This window comes from Arachis hypogaea, chromosome 17, assembly GCF_003086295.3.
Source record: "Arachis hypogaea cultivar Tifrunner chromosome 17, arahy.Tifrunner.gnm2.J5K5, whole genome shotgun sequence".
In the NCBI taxonomy this organism is placed as follows: domain Eukaryota; kingdom Viridiplantae; phylum Streptophyta; class Magnoliopsida; order Fabales; family Fabaceae; genus Arachis; species Arachis hypogaea.
The window spans coordinates 123657553-123673957 of record NC_092052.1 but is presented as its reverse complement, the minus strand read 5'-3'; the positions used below and the strand labels follow the sequence as shown (position 1 = coordinate 123673957).

Genomic DNA, 16405 nt, shown 5'->3' with positions numbered 1-16405 from the left:
TTGCCACCCCTGACCGTCATCATCATACCATATCATGATCATCACAATGCATGTTATATACTATAGCCATCCATGTTATTGGGACATTTTCTATTATTTAAACATATATTCTATGTATATAATAATTTGATAGCAATTTTGTGTGTATGCTTAACATTATTGTTTTATAATGGTGCATATGTTATCTAAGTTAATCCAAGTAATGGAGGTCAAAATTGAGGTTATAGAGCTTCATAACAAGGGACAAGCCATATGGGATTAAAATTAGACAACAAATAACAACACACTAAGATAGAGGGTTTGGTGTTAATATTGCTAGAGAGGTTTTGGAAGCAAATAAGAGAAGAGAATTTCGTTCCACATATCAGGAACACCAGGGAGACACCAATGGCTGCAATCAGGAACAGATGGATTGTCACTCCAAGTTCCCACATGACCATCACTCCTATAAGAACTCATTGGTGTTACATGCAAAACTGTTACTGGTACACTCATGTTCTTCACAACCCTATTGATCATATCTGATATAGGGCTTCGCTCCTTCCCATTGCTTCTCTTCCATGGATTCCTACTCACTTTGCATGCATTGTGGTTCTTTCCACTGCCATCAAAATATAAACACCAGTTACTTGCATTCTTGCCAAGATGAAAAATAAGTAATGGAGAAGAAAGAACTCACCTCCAATGAGATGATTCAAAGGTACGGAAGAACACTCTTGTTCTATTCATGTTGACTGAATTCTCCACCCAAGATGCCCAGGTGTTAAGGGCTGTGTTATAAGCAGAATTGATTGTCATTCCAAGCTTCACTGAGCTACCAACCTGAAAGTACCAACCCCTGTCTGAAGATCATGTTAGCACCAAATTATTCTAGAATCTCACACTATGAAATCACACGGCTAATGCAAATGGACTTGAACTAACAATTAATGGAAGTAATGAATGATTCTAACATGAAGTACATTCAATTCAAGGTTTTGGTTATTCATTATCAAATTATTTCCATGCTGTTCACATTTACCTTGATCCTGTACATAGAGATCTCAAAACAAAAATCACCACTCTGGTTCTAATCTATCATCTGTTTGCCCCAAGTGACCTAAGAGAAATAAGAACATAACAATCTTCTAATTTGAGGCAAAACACTAGACTTTGAGTGAAAATCTAGGTTCTCATCTACAGTTACTGAATGACCTTTTGAAATGGGTCATGGTATGGTGAAGGTTATTTTTCAATGAAGAGTGAAAATTACTCTTTTTACAATAGAGAAAAAAAGTAAAAAAATTTAACTACAATCTTCACTCTTCACCAAAGAAATTTTCTTTTGCAATAAGCCTTTCTACATTATTGACAAAAATCATCATAGTGCATTCATTTAAAAGTTTCTCAAATCCTAAGCAGAATTGTTTTAGAAACAAAAAACCTTGCTAGATTTACAAGAGTAAAAACCTAAATTGGTTTTCAAGGAACTCCAACTGGGATACTTTGCTCCAAAAGACAATTATTACTCTAGAAGTCCTCAAGAATTACTTTATCAAACAGATTGGTCCCTCCGTTGTTTTGAAAGGAGACTAAGTTGTCTTATAAATATTTTCTTAACTAAATTATCTCATAATAAAATTGTTAAGAGACATGTTCGATCTGAAATTTGTTGGGAATAATTTGGGTGTTTGCTCATTTTATAAGCTTCCAAGAATACTATCTATCTCCTTGGAACTCATTTAGTAACAAACTGGCAACTATAGCATGAATTCTCCAAGGAAGAAAATCAATCACAAATGCAATGCAAATTGCAATGAATCACATATAAACAAAAACAAAACAAAACATGCCATGGAGTAAATCAAATCTTCAATTTATGAACCTATAACTTGGAAAAATTAAGTTACTAGTTACTTACATGTCAAAAAGCTTAGTCCTTGTCCACCAATGACCTGAATTGAATATTAGAACATCTGAATCAATCCACTCATGGCTAATATCATCAATCTTGTCCAATCTCAATGTTGTCTTAATCCTTTGGGGTGAATGCTTAGGCACAGAACCAGGCCTCACAAGGAACACTGATCGATAAAAATCGATCCTCAAATCGAAAGTACTAAACCTCACACCAAGAAACCTAATCTGTTTGGTGATCCTATTGCCCTTGATTTCATACACACTCTTCTTATCCTCAACTCCTGTCATTAACAAACATATCAAAGACTCCCATTGAGTCCTACTCAATGAATCACCAACAAAAACTACCCTTTTCCCTCGAAGCTGTTCGAGTAATCCCCGGGCATTGAACCTCGGAACATCACAATTCTTAGGCTTCCACCTCCACTTTGTATAACCTCTATCCCTACGCCCATTAGCTATGCAATTGAAACCCCTTTCAGCAAATGGACATTGAGAAGCATCATATAGAGGGTAGCTATTATCATGGATCCAACTTCCTTCAAACACATTACACTTCCCCATTGGAACAACTTTGGATTTCAGCATCTCAAAATCAAAACTTTGGTTCATTGAATGAGAAACATTGGGAACCTCAACACTTTGATTCAGTGACTGAGTGTTGGGGATTATCTCATCATAATGCTGAATCACAGAAAGATCACTGGGAAACACGAATGAGTATACCCAAGAAAGGAACAAGAGAAGCGATATGGAAACAAAGATCCAGACATTGCTGCTGCTACCCTTCATGAATTTGTTGCCAAAGCCAAAAGCTTTTGAGAATAAAGTTCTCAACTTTGGTAATGAAATCCAGAAACTCAGCAAACCCAGCATCTGCATGAACTGCAAAACCCACCAACTGTCCCATATATCCATTTTTGTACAAAAAAAAAGTCCACAGAAAAAGAAACAAATAATAAGGGTCCTCTAATAACTATGGTATCATTCTACACAATGAAGCTACTAAACAAAAAAAACTACATTAAATGTCAAATTCTAGAGTAGTATGAGCTATACCAGTTTACTTAACAACAAAAAAGAAGATTCATAGACCGAATCTAAGACCAGAAAATGCCAAGTTTGAAGAGAGAGAAAAAGAGCAATGCAAAATTTTTAATTAAAAAATAAAAAATGGAAAAAGAAAAATAGTAATAAAATGCAGAGTAGATGTATATATGTAGAAAGATTGCAGCTTGATAAAGTGGGGTTGGTTATTGAAGAGCTGAGAAAATTTAGTGGCATACTGGCATGCAGATTGCAGAAGGTGGTGGGTGTGGTTTCTGGTTTATGGTTGAAGAAGTTGGTTTTGTTGAAAATGTGACTTGAGAGTGAGGGCAATTCGGTCATTTAAAAATATGCTAATAAGGCGGTTTGGTTAATTAAGAACATGATCTCTTAACCGAAAAGGAGTAACGAAAAAAAGAAAGGGAAATAAACAACAATAATCACATGAATTTCAAGATTATAAACTGTCGGTGCTTGTCTTCTATCACCATTTTCACGGACTTGATTTTTTTCATTTTTGCCCTAAAGTAAAAGAATAGTTAAAGGAAAGACCTAATTTGAGTTGGTACAAGTATTTTGTTCATTTGTTTGTTTAGTATCAAAAATTCAAATCTTACCATATAACAATTTATTGGTTAATCTTGATTTGTCGGCTTGAAAAATTTGTCAGTAATTAAAAAAAAACGAAAAGAGTTAATTTTTTCAGTTAATAAGAATAATTGATGTTACTTTAAAACTCTTCTTCTATAAATATAAAACTTTTTATACTAATTAATTCAGTTATACCCTAAATCTATTTTTTTTTTTTTTAATGCATTGCAAGTTACGAAAACAAAACACGTTTCCAAGAGTTAATTAGAGGCTTGGGCTGTGATTTAAGAATGAATTTGGAAACTGAAATCAAAAGCCAGTAAAACATCAATCTCCATTGGGCTGAAAGAGTAATTGCTTGTATTAAAATTGTGAAGAGAACAACACCATCAAACATGGACCAATTTTTCAGTCTTCACGTCTTTTAAACACTAAATATAGGTGGGTCAATCTAAAGAATTGAAAGTGATGTTGTAGCAGCTGCTTGCTAAGCTATGCTTATATACACGCAAGAAATTTTGATGCTATAGCAAGCAATGTAATTTCCTATTGCTCTCACTCATTTATAATTGTCACCATAGCAATTATATTTTGGAATAGATATGCAAATTTCTTAGAAAATGAATAATTTCATTGCTTAAATAATAAGCTAATTTAATAGCACTTTAAATATAAATCTAGTGGTTATTGACATTGAAACACCATTTATTATTTTTATATAAATTTAAAATTGATGACAGTTTGGATCTATAGAATGTCAAATGGATATCTATAGCTTCATGTGATTAATTTAGTAGTTCACGAACATGTAATAGGAAGAAAGATACGCAAACATGATTTAAATATTAGGTATGCCAATTCAGTTGTTAAAACATCACTTTACAGCAAAAAGAAAAATATTAGAAGAGGGGAAGAACTATAAAAAATGGAAGTGACAACTCAGCCATTTACAATTCAATTTGAATATGAATAATAATAATATACTGAATTGCTACATATCCAACTATTTTTTTATTTAAATTCATTCAAATAAATCCAACACCAATAAAAACCACTATTATTAAAAAAGCGTGCAAAATTTCTTGAATAAACTTGGATGCTAAAATTGCTTGGATACAGAGAATAATTCAATAATATAAGCTTACATATCATTTAAATTTAGGCTAAAATTTTTATATATGGATAATTTCAATGTAAAACACGAGAATATTTGATTATTTTAGTGTTTTACACTGTTACGATGGTATTGACATTTTGTAAAATATTTTTTTAAGAGAAACTCTAAGAAATCAATTACAGCATAAGCCAACTCAATTATCCTTTCTTTGTTTCTAATTTTGAAATTCTAGAAAATAGAGATAGTAAGGAGTTATTTTATTTTATGTAACTAGTATGTTTTTCAACTAGTTGACTATAATTGATTATATCCCAAGTTGGTTCCATTACGGAATTCTTTTTTCAATTATCAAAAGAATGATGTTTTGTAAAAATCCACAATGTATAACACATAGTTTAAGTCATCGTTAAAAAATTCACCACTTATAATCCAAAATATAAAATTTTTTTCTTAAATATACGCTATTAAATTTACGCTATTTTTCTGTTTTTGATTTTTAGTTAATGTTTTCCTTCTCACCACTGAAAAGGTTATACCATAAGAAACAGAAATTACAAAAACCAAACATATATTTTAAGAAATGTTTATAATGGTTAGACACATTTTTAAAATATTTATGTTGACCAAAACTTTAACAATGTAAATTAAAAAAAATAACTAAAACGGATCAAAATCCAAAAAAGAGTTATATGGGTCAGAACTAAAGTGATCTATCATAATAAACAGAAATTTGAAACCTAAGGTATAGAGAGAGAAAGGAATAAATCATGGAGAAAAATGATTCTGCCAAGCATAGAATAAAGATTACAACGCAGTGCATTAACCAATGGATGGAGTCATAAATTAAGGAATGGAATAATATATATCCCCCTGGTTTCAGTTTGCTTATTGATTCCATAATACAGTATAGGAAACATTTCAAGTGTACCGGGGAGTACCGGTGCACCAGTTATTTTAACCGTTGATTTCAATTAATATATATTATATATATTTTTTATAATTCAGATCAACGGTTAAAATAACTGGTGCACCGGTACTACCGGTGCACTTAAAACGGTTAAAACAACTGGTGCACCGGTACTACTGGTGCACTTGAAATGTTTCCTACAGTATATATCTCTTCACCAGTTTTGTAATTTACCATCCACAAAAGGGAAATTACAATTCAGTGAATCCACAAAGACCTCAAACTTGTCAAGTTTCAAAAATTCAAAAATTTAACGAATATGGATCTATGTGTGAACTGTTCCCCTAATTATCTACACAGACTTGCACATGAAGATGGAGATGTCATTAACACTTTTTTTGGGGGAATAATTAATTTAAATATCAGAGTGCAACCGTACTAAACGTAATGAATCAAAGGGAGTGCTTAACCGCCACTCTCTTTGCTTCTTATTCAGTGGTCTTCCTTTCCCTCTGTTGACTCTCACATCAGCTATACCCCACGTGCAACACTTAGTTTCCATGTCAAAGGATTCAAGCCTGAAGACCCCATCACCTTCTGCAGATGAATTATCAGAATCATTAACAATGGAGTAATTCACATACATAGGCCGGTCCTTGAATCGATCCAGGTCGGTTGGAATCCGAACTATTCTTTCAACACCTGGAGAAGACACCTAAAGTAACACAAAGCCAGATTTGTTAAGATAATAATCATAGAACCAACGAACAAGAAACTTTGATTAAGCCACTAGTGGAACTAATATGATAACATAGGGCTTCAAGTTGTGATTGTGATAGTCTCGCATTATATATATTCAACATAGAACAAACTGCAAGTAAGTTAGTTGAAATGGTACCTCCAAACTCAAATTTTCAGGAACAAATTTGGCAATCTCTGCTTCATCCAATTTTGTTCTATAGGTTGTAGAAAAGGCTTCAATATCTTCCATTGTTGGGGAGCCAGACCTAACGTATATGGAAATCAGACCTCAACAGTTAAGAATATAGCACTATAATAGCAAAGTTCAGCACAAGATGAAAAGGAAATGGTAATTCAAGCACACATTGCATCGGGGAGGAAAAATATTATCAAAATATTGAAATAGAAGTGCAAGTTCAATGATAAGCCAAATCTCCAAGAAAAAGGGGGCAAAAAAAAAAAATTCATTGATTGAGCAATCAGCAGTGTGCAAATAGCATTAGCTGATTTTAACAATGAGGTGAAAAGTCCTTTATGGGTGATTAAATTCTATTAGAAGGGAAGGTATAACAAGCCAATATTATGTATTGATTACATTCTATACGCCCCTTAAATTATAGAGGTTCAAGTCTTTCCATTTTTTCCTGGGTATAGTAATATTAAAACTAATAAATTGCATTCAACATTCCTTTCTCTTTGTGACACACTTTACAGATGAAATTACATTAATGACCCCACATCTATCCAGCCTAAATGGGATTTAATCTACACATTATCTTTTGGTACATCAATGGCAGTTAAGTTTTAAACCTATGATTTCATTTTCACACCAACTCTCCAACCCCTCATCACTAACCCACTTCTAGTGGCCAAGTCTAACACACTTATTTCAGTATACTTGATATAAACAAAGGAAATAACCCTCAGAATAAATATAAATGACGGCAGAAAAACACTTAAAAGATCAATAAATATGAATGACACACTAAAGGGGAAAGCGTTATATATAACTCATAAATTTCACCAAGGGCCATGTATCCATTGATCGCTGAAATTTCTGGCAATACATAGTTATATCACTAATATAGCTATATGCATTGTTTCAAAAACAAAGTTACCGCCTCATTTTTTCTTTAGGGATATCCAGCCTAGTATATCTAATCTAGTCATGCAATTAAACATAGGTTCAGAACTTCCCTAAACAACAATAACATGAAATAAAACTAAGATTCATATAAAAACCACTAAATAATAAAACCAACCATCCATTTTTACTATTTTAGGAAGTTCAGCCAAATGTGAATCAAGAATTATACATTCTACAAACTAGGAAACTTAGACAACTAAATTCAAGACAGCTTAAACTACAAAGTTCTCCTCAGCATTTTGCCTCTTGTCTACTGTAAAACAAAACAATATAGATAGATAGCAAGTTAGCCAACTTTGGAGTAATGTGTTATGTTACTAACTTGTTGGTAAGCCTTTCAATGCGCACTAGAATGGTGGAATTGACCAAAGTCTTAAAGGCATAAATTTGCAGGTCACCATCAAAAGAGGCAGTAACTTCTTTAGCAATGGCTAGTGCCTTCTTATCCCACCATGTCCCAGCAAGGGAGATTCCACCACCTGCTCCGCCATCACCAACCTTCAAAATTGAAAATAAAAAAAAACATATTAATCATCCCAAAGATAAAAATAAACATGAAATTGAATTATTATCTTATTTTTCCTATCAATAAAACAATACAAAATGGAAATTCCGAAAGAACTTACATAGACTACGGCATCGCCATCTTCATACTCCTCCTCTTCTTCATCCTCACCAGCACCGACATCAACATCATCACCGTCATCAACAATAACATCATCATCATCATCCAGTTCAGCTTCTGTGCAACACAATTAAAAAAATAAAAACTTTCGTCGGAAAACACCAGCAATAATGTAAAGAGAGAACGAAAGAAGGTGTATGTATATACCAAATTCAAATTCGTCAAGGAGTTCGTCATCTTCTTCTTCGTCGTCGAAGGATACTTCTTGGAGGAGAGAAGGTTCTAGAAGCGGCTCAGAATCTGAGGTTCTCTTCTTGGCGCGCAAAGCAAGGGGCTTTCTGGGAATATTACATAGAAATGTGCAAAAGTGGGAAGAGAATTTGGTCGTTGTAGTGAAGAATGGTAACGGTGAAGGTGTCAAGTTCGAAGCTTTAATCAAATACATTATTGAGGGTTTTTCAGAAGCTGCACTTCAGTTCAGCGAGTTCGTGGTCGTGCTGTGAAGCTTCAAATGCAAAAGCTCAATTGCTGTTGCCGCTAGCTACTTCGAGTTGATAATGTGATGTTACTTACACTCATTGAAACGACGTCGTCTGTAGTCTTTACATTCTTTTTGGTCACTTTTTTTGGGCCTGCATTTTTTGCATTGGGTAACCGGACGGGCTGAAGCCCATACCAGAAATTGTTGTATTGCCTTTTCAAAAATAACTGTGTTAATGACAAAAAAAAAACTGTTACTTGTCTGAAAATATCATTAAGAAAAAATATTTTTGGTAAGGTTGCTTTTAGTAACTATAAAATAAATTGAAATATTTAGCTGGTTTGATTTTAATTTTGTGCATATAGAAATTCATTCATGAATAATAAATTTTTAAATAAAATTTAAATTTGTGATAGATTAATTATTAATTTGGTAGATTAAAATATATTATAAAAATTAAAAAAAATAAATTAGAATATTTAATAAGATATAAACTATATTAAATTTTACAATTTTAAAAAACATTGTAGTTATTTTTTAAAATTATTTTTTACTTTTAAAATATTTATTATTATTATTATTATTATTATTATTATTATTATTATTATTATTATTACATTTACAGTGACAAAATTTTATTATTATTTTATTTATAAAATATCTCTAGCTCTCAGTTATCAATGATTTTATTCTTAATGTATATCTTCTATTATATTTTTAGTAATTTATTTTATAAATAAAAATATTAATAATCATAATTGTAGATTTATTGAGTTAACTGTTAACCACAGGTTTTGAAAACCGGTTCGAACCGGCCGGTCGAACCGATTGAACTGAACCGTGAAGAAAGACGGTTTGAACAAATAACAAAACCGCAAATTTAAAAAACCGGAGTTGGCCCGTTGAATCGGCCGAAACCGGTCGGTCGAACCGAACCTTGACTCGGCCGGTTTTTTGAATGGTCCAAACGCTGTCGTTTCGATCTCTCTCGACAACTCCATATGCCCAGAATCCCAGATCCAGCATCCAGTACTTTGCCCTAACTCCATCCTCCCAATCTCATCGTCCCTCACCTCCATTCAGCACTTCAGCCACCGCCTTGTGCCGCCGCCGTCGCCGTCGCGACAGGGCTCTCTCTCTTTCCCTCCAACGCACAGCAGCCATTGCAAGCTTCCTCCCCTTCCATCGCGCAGCCACCCTGGGAAACGTCGAAGCCTCCGTCGCGCAGCCGCCTCTCTGTCGAGCCACTACTGCGTCCGTCTGTCGAGCTCGGCGGCCGTCCGTCCGTGTCGCCACTGCCCCCAAGTCTCCAACTCCCCTGCTCTCTTCTTCCGCGAGCTCGCCCCATCCCCTACTCTTTGCATCTTCTTGCCGTTGTCTGGTCGGTGTCGTCCATCAATCAAGGGTCTGTCGGCGTCCTCTTCGAAGGTCAGTGAATTTCTTGCTCGCTTGTTCTTCAGTTGTTCAGTTGTTCTTCGTTCTTTTTCTACTTTTTTATGCTCTGTTTTTGTGATTAGCTCTGGTTTTGTGTGTTGCGATTTTATTGATTAATGAATGTTTTGTGATTAGCTCAGGTTCTTTACTGATTATTGGTTTTTTACTGATGTGATTAAACACCATGGCAGTTAGATTACCTCCAGAAACGGTGCCACGAATTGGGAATCCCTAATATTATTTTTTATTTAGGATTTAGGATTCAATCAAGAATTTTTGGTATTATTTAAGAGGAGATTGCTGTTTTTGGCACCTGGATCACTAGAAAGTATTTAAAAAACAATCGTGTATGTGAAGCTGAAAGTGAGTGACATGTTGTTTTCATGGGTAATTCAGTTTGCTGCATTGCATTACTAAGTATCTTTGTTCTAATGAATAAGAAAAAAAAATATAAATTGATATGAATCGAACAGGTTCTCCTCTTGTGAATAGGTTTTGCACTTGACTATGGAAATAGGTAACTGTTATTGTTGAAATTATTGCTTAAAATGAATTTGTTATGCTGCTGCTGCTATAAATTAATTTCTTTCTAGCCCTTGACCTCTTGTTAGGAAGTTTCACATGCCACATACTTAATTCTATGTTGTATGTATTGCAAAGGGTACAATGAAGGTAGGCCGGTTAGCAAAGGAATTAGCAGCCGATGTAAATATTAAACGCAAAGTCAAAGGACTGCTTCCTCATCCAGGGGTTACGTAACAATTAAGTGTCAATTTTAGTTGTGTAATTATTTGGCAAAAGAATTACTCTTATTGCTCAAAAGAATTCCTTTCCTTATCTAATATCTATACATGGAAAACATGATTTAAACTGTATGGGTAGTAATTCTGTACCTCTTTCTCTGTTGCAGCATTCTTATAACTCCTAAATGATATAAATATAGTGAAACACATTGTTTGAGTGAAAGTTTGGATCAATAAATTGCATAACCAAAATAATCTATCTAATTGCTGTGTATAATCTTTAGGCTATTTCTTGTGTTTTTCATTTTACAAAAATAAGTTTATTTTTCTTTATAAGTTTTACACTAGTTTTCACTCTTTACTTGTTTCAAATGAATATAACTAAGTTGAAGTGAATTATTCATGTAACTGTATAAAGGTATAGTTAGATACCCTAATGTTGGAAAGTCATCATTGATAAACCGTTTACTAAAGTGAAGAATGTGCCCTGCAGCCCCAGACCATGAGTTACCCGAATTGTTCATGAACTTGTATTCTGTTAAAGTTGAAACTAATGGCTTCTAATGTTGAGTACTTAACAAGTTTTTACGAATTTTGATGATTGATGACAAATTTTCATGTTGCCATTTAATATTTAGATATTTCTTTTTATTATTTAACTTTTGAGTTTGTATTTTGATAAGATCATATCGTTTTGGTTGATGACATTTCATGTTGTGTTTTAAATTTGGAAGATATTTTAAAATTTATATTAGATTATAATTATATTTTAGGATGTTTATTTATAATTTATTTATTATTTTATTTAAAACGGTTTTTCCGGTTGAACCACGGTTGGACCGGTTGGACCAATAAATTAATGAACCAGTAACTAGAGCGGTTCGATGACCGGTTCGGTTCTCAGAACCTTGATTATTACTCCTTTTTACTCTGTTTTTAGGTCTCACCTGTTGGGGCCACAAGATAGCGCCGCCGCTGCCACCATCATCACCACGATCCTTCTATGCTGTTGTGGAAACGAGTCCATTTCCACAATGCTTCCGGACTGCTCCCAAGGTTCCTCCCTCGCCGATCACAGCACCACTCTTCCGCTGACGCAGACGCCGTCGTCGTCACGCGAGATCTCCCTAATCGTAACCGGCGACTCCCCCTCCGTTTCTGCGTATGGGTCGCGCTCAAGTTCGAGAGCCTCGTGGACCAGCATTCCCGTAACGAGGTAAGTTGCACTCTTGCCACTAAGGAGTGGTGCTCCCTTTACTGGGACGCGCTCCAGCTTCTGAAGAAATCTGGGATTTTCGTAAGTTCTGAATCTGTTAGAGCCCTCATAAGGACCTATTCCTATATGGGTCTTGCTGAAGAAGCCATTCAGTGTTTTGATAGAATGTCTGAGTTCGATTGTGAGCCTGATGCTCACGCCTATAACACTATCTTGAAGGTTGTGCTCAAGAAAGACTTGTTTGTGTTGGCTTTTTCGCTCTATAATGTTATGCTTAGGTCTAATTCTTTGCCAGATGACCACACTTACACTCTCTTGATTGGTGGATTCTGTAAGATTGGAAACTTCAATGCTGCCCTCGAGATGCTCGATGATATGAGCAAGAGGGGTGTGCTGCCTGATGTTAAGACGTATACGGCTATTATTTATGGCCTCTGTCAGTGGATGAAGGTTGATGAGGCGTTTAGGTTGTTTAACACTATGAAAGAAAATGGGTGCTTGCCTACTTTGCGCTGTTATAATGTCTTGATTGATGGGTTTTGCAAGAACGGGAGGACAGATGAAGCGCTTTCTTTGCTGTCTTTGTTGAGGAAAGATGGTTTTGCTCTTAATCTGCAGAGTTACCGTTCTTTGATAAATAGCTTCATTCACGCCAAGAGATATAGTGAGGCATATGTATGGTACACCAAGATGTTTAAGAGGGGAATTGTGCCGGATGTTACTTTATATGCTATCATGATACGTGGTTTGTCCGAAGAGGGTAGGGTTGGTGAAGCTGCAAAGATGTTAGATGAGATGATTGGGATGGGTTTAGTACCAGACGCCTATTGTTACAATGCATTAATCAAAGGTTTTTGTGACATAGGTCGTTTGGACCAAGCTAGATCTCTTCAGCTTGAGGTTTCCAAGGACGAACAGTTTCATAATGCTTACACCTACACCATTCTCATCTGTGGCATGTGTAGGAATGGAATGGTTGGAGAGGCACGGGAGATATTTAATCAGATGGAAAAACTTGGATGTCTCCCTTCAGTTGTGACCTTCAGTGCTCTGATGCATGGCCTTTGCAAGGCTCGCAGAATTGAGGAAGCACACCTTTTACTGCACGAGATGGAGATTGGGAGAAGCCCATCTTTGTTTTTCCGGCTTTCTCAGGGTTCTGACAGGGTTTTTGATAGTGTTAGTCTCCAGAAAAAGGTGGAGCAAATGTGCGAGGCTGGTGAAGTTTTGAATGCTTACAAGCTTCTCAAACAACTTGCTGGGAGTGGGGTTGTGCCTAACATTATCACATACAACATTTTAATCAATGGTTTTTGCAAAACTGGTAATATCAACGCCGCTATCAAGCTTTTCAAGGAGCTGCAACTAAAGGGGATCTCACCTGATTCTATTACTTATGGGACACTTGTTGATGGACTTTATAGGGCTAACAGAGAAGATGACGCCTTTAAGATCCGTGAACATATGTTGAAGCATGGTTGTCAACCTGGATTATCAAATTCTAATGCCCATATGAGCTGGTTAAACAAAAAGGGGAAGGTCTCGATGGCCTTCAATCTTTACTTTGAATATCTGAAAAGCCTTCCGAGGTGGGATAATGATTCAATCAACGTGTTGGAGAACCATTTTATCAGAGGAAATGTGAAAGAAGTAATTCGAGGCTTACTGGAAATGGACTTCAAATGTAGAGATTTTAATTTAGCTCCATACACAATTCTAATTACTGGGTTCTGTATGGCAAAAAAGGTAGATGAAGCATTAGCTATATTTTCTGTTCTTGGTGAGTTCAATATTAATATCAATCCTACAAGTTGTGTACATTTGATTGATATTCTCTGTGAGGAAGGGAAGCTGGATGATGCAGTAAACATATTCCTCTACACCCTAGAAAAAAGCTTCATGTTGAGGCCAAGAATTTGTAACAAGCTCCTCAAATGTCTCCTTCTTTCGATAGATAAAAAGGACTATGCTATTGATCTTGTTGACAGGATGCAGTCCCATGGATACTGTTTGAATTCACATCAGTATGACAAAGCAATGTACGTTATTCGACGGCTAAGGAGAAGGAGGAGCAATAAAATGCAGAATTTTGAATGATTCAATAACTCCGACTATTCAAGATGGATATCATTCTTTATTTCGCTCCTCATTGATATCCTGTTAAGGGAGAATGGTTATGAATCGGGTGGCTTGCTACACTTTCAGGATGAACCAAAGGTACTGTTTAGTACTTATGTATATGCTGAAAGTTGTCTTATCTTTCCAGAGTTATGGTGGAATAATTTTAGGGATCATTTGTCTCTTCACCCTAAGAGATTCAGACTAGGGAATGAGTCACCTGGAACTAATAAATCCATATATGCACTTCATACTACTATTTTTTCTTCATTTCTAAAAGAATTCAAAGAGTGAGAGTGAGAGTGAGTGGGGTAGTAGTTCGTTTAACCTTCAGCTTTGAGGAAGCTTAGCATGTGCTAAGAAATGTGGACTCCCAGTGAAATGCCCAAATGGTTTCTTGTTTTTTCTCTTTTTAGAGTACTTTCACCTTTCTTCCTTTTGTTGGCATCAGATAACTCTCTATTCCCTTGTATTTTTTTAATTTAAGTTGGTCTGTTTTAGGCTTTCTATTAGCAAATTTTATTTTTAGTTTTCTAATTCCATGGTTTAATTCAATTCTTATTTCTTCTAGTTAGCTTTTAGCTGAGTTTTGAAGTATTTTAAGTGTTTCTTTTACTGTGTTTTGCAGCTACAAGGGATAGGAATGCTTAGCTGCAATATCTGGCTTGAGCGTTAGGCCCGAGCCTAGCTACGTTGTGAGTGTGCTTGAGCATGGTAAAATTTTGACAATGTGCTCGAGTACAGCATAAACACACTCTAGAACAACAATGCATAAACAGAAAAATCTGTTCTCAAGCTTAATGATTAGTAAAATGCCCCTTAGTAGGTATAAAGTCAACATTGGTGCATGCCTAACCTAACCTAACCTAACTTCTTCCCAGAAGACTAAGGAAGCTGAGGAAAAGTGTTTGAGAGAAGACTGAATGTTTTGGAGGTTCATTTGAGGCACTTGAGACTTTCTCAGGCTCGTCTTTGTATCTCATATGGAGGATTCCACCTGTACTTCATTTTCTTCACTTTTCTTAATATCTTTGTGGTTCACTTTCCCATAACCTGATGTGATGTTTAAGAGTGTGTACCATAAACTAATAGGATTTCCTTCAAATTTAGAATACCTGAGAGTGAAAATTAGATTGTATGAACATGCTAGTGATTGAGAGTTACTACAAGTGACTACTCATCACCGCTTGCCCTGCTTTGTTCAATGTCTTTTCAGTCATTTAATTGTTTCTCCTCTTTCCTAAAGTTTTGCTCAGGAGACTCTAGATGTTCTAGATTGCTAGGTTTTGGAATTTGGGTACAAAAGATGCTATGCTCTTCTGCCTATTCTTACCAAAGAATTTGCTTCTAGTTATATGTTTATAGGCAAAGTATTTAATGGAACTCTCCAAGAGAGCTCCATTAGATGGAGTTGCCCAATTTATTTACAAAAAGGTCCCAACACACTATGATATATTTACACCCCAGGCGGCAACCAGCGGCAAGATCTTAAATAGCAGAACAAACTTGAAAATTGATCTGAGCACAACTTCTTGGGACAAAACCCTGTTATCCAGGATGTTGCATTCGCTTCCCTCTCTTGGCGTGTATAGTTAAGCCGAAATTGAATGTTAATCTCCCAATTTGCTTATATAGTCAATCTCTACAATCTCTAATATACTCCATTAATAGTGTGTTATGTAGTTTGTGAGTTTTATCATTGTGTATGTGTTGCACTCACTGCTACCACTTGGACTGTTATTGACTATGTAATCATATCTAGCTTTGTTAAAGTGTATAAGAACATAAGGATCAACTTGCTATACCAGTGAATCTCTCTGGAATTGCTTTCTAATTTGCCCTTGTAATTACTTGAACTTCTGATTTGAAAATGTACTGATACTTCAAGCTAAACTTTTATTACAGTATTCCTGAAATTTTCCGGTTGTTTTCTTTTTAAAAATATTTTTTTAAGAAAAAAAAAAGAATGAAATCCACCATTGAGTATATGCCCTCATGGCCCAGATTTGCTTCCGTCTCATCTATGTTTTTCACATCAAAATTGCCATTTTCTATTGGAAATCTGGACCTGTATGTGATGAGGACAAATGTGCATAAAACTTTTCAACCCTCAAAAGTGATCCGCCTTCACCAGCAACGGCTTCTATATTTATACTTGCTCATGAATAAACCGTGGCTGCCTCCAAGGTTTTATGCACACATCATCTTCTTCGTAAACCGTGACTGCCTCCCACGGTTTATGTGTTGCATTCCCCAAGGGTAAACCGTGGGCACGGTTTATGTGTTGCATTCTCCAAGGGTAAACCGTGGCTACCTCCCACGGTTTATGTTGAACACCA

The 16405-nt window shown here is 35.4% G+C and overlaps 3 protein-coding genes across 3 annotated transcripts; 1 reads left to right on the top strand and 2 right to left on the bottom strand.

Annotated features, from left to right (window-relative positions):
* Positions 1 to 230: 230 nt before the first annotated feature.
* On the bottom strand, positions 231 to 3934 carry LOC112765054 (protein trichome berefringence-like 7). The gene is made up of 3 exons (XM_025810917.3): positions 1901 to 3934; positions 680 to 838; positions 231 to 601 (listed from the first exon to the last, which is right to left on the bottom strand). The coding sequence occupies exons 1-3, from the start codon at positions 2815 to 2817 to the stop codon at positions 316 to 318; spliced, it is 1362 nt and encodes a 453-aa protein (XP_025666702.1). The 5' UTR covers positions 2818 to 3934; the 3' UTR covers positions 231 to 315.
* A 1481-nt stretch (positions 3935 to 5415) lies between these two features.
* LOC112766731 (uncharacterized) lies at positions 5416 to 8645 on the bottom strand. The gene is made up of 5 exons (XM_025812622.3): positions 8282 to 8645; positions 8076 to 8191; positions 7772 to 7947; positions 6460 to 6568; positions 5416 to 6276 (listed from the first exon to the last, which is right to left on the bottom strand). Exons 1-5 carry the CDS (start codon positions 8517 to 8519, stop codon positions 5977 to 5979), a joined length of 939 nt encoding a protein of 312 aa, XP_025668407.1. The 5' UTR covers positions 8520 to 8645; the 3' UTR covers positions 5416 to 5976.
* A 911-nt stretch (positions 8646 to 9556) lies between these two features.
* Positions 9557 to 15900, top strand: LOC112763599 (uncharacterized). Its single transcript, XM_072223532.1, has 3 exons — positions 9557 to 9983; positions 11673 to 14165; positions 14695 to 15900. The coding sequence occupies exon 2, from the start codon at positions 11736 to 11738 to the stop codon at positions 14043 to 14045; it is 2310 nt and encodes a 769-aa protein (XP_072079633.1). The 5' UTR covers positions 9557 to 9983; positions 11673 to 11735; the 3' UTR covers positions 14046 to 14165; positions 14695 to 15900.
* The last annotated feature ends 505 nt before the right edge of the window (positions 15901 to 16405 follow it).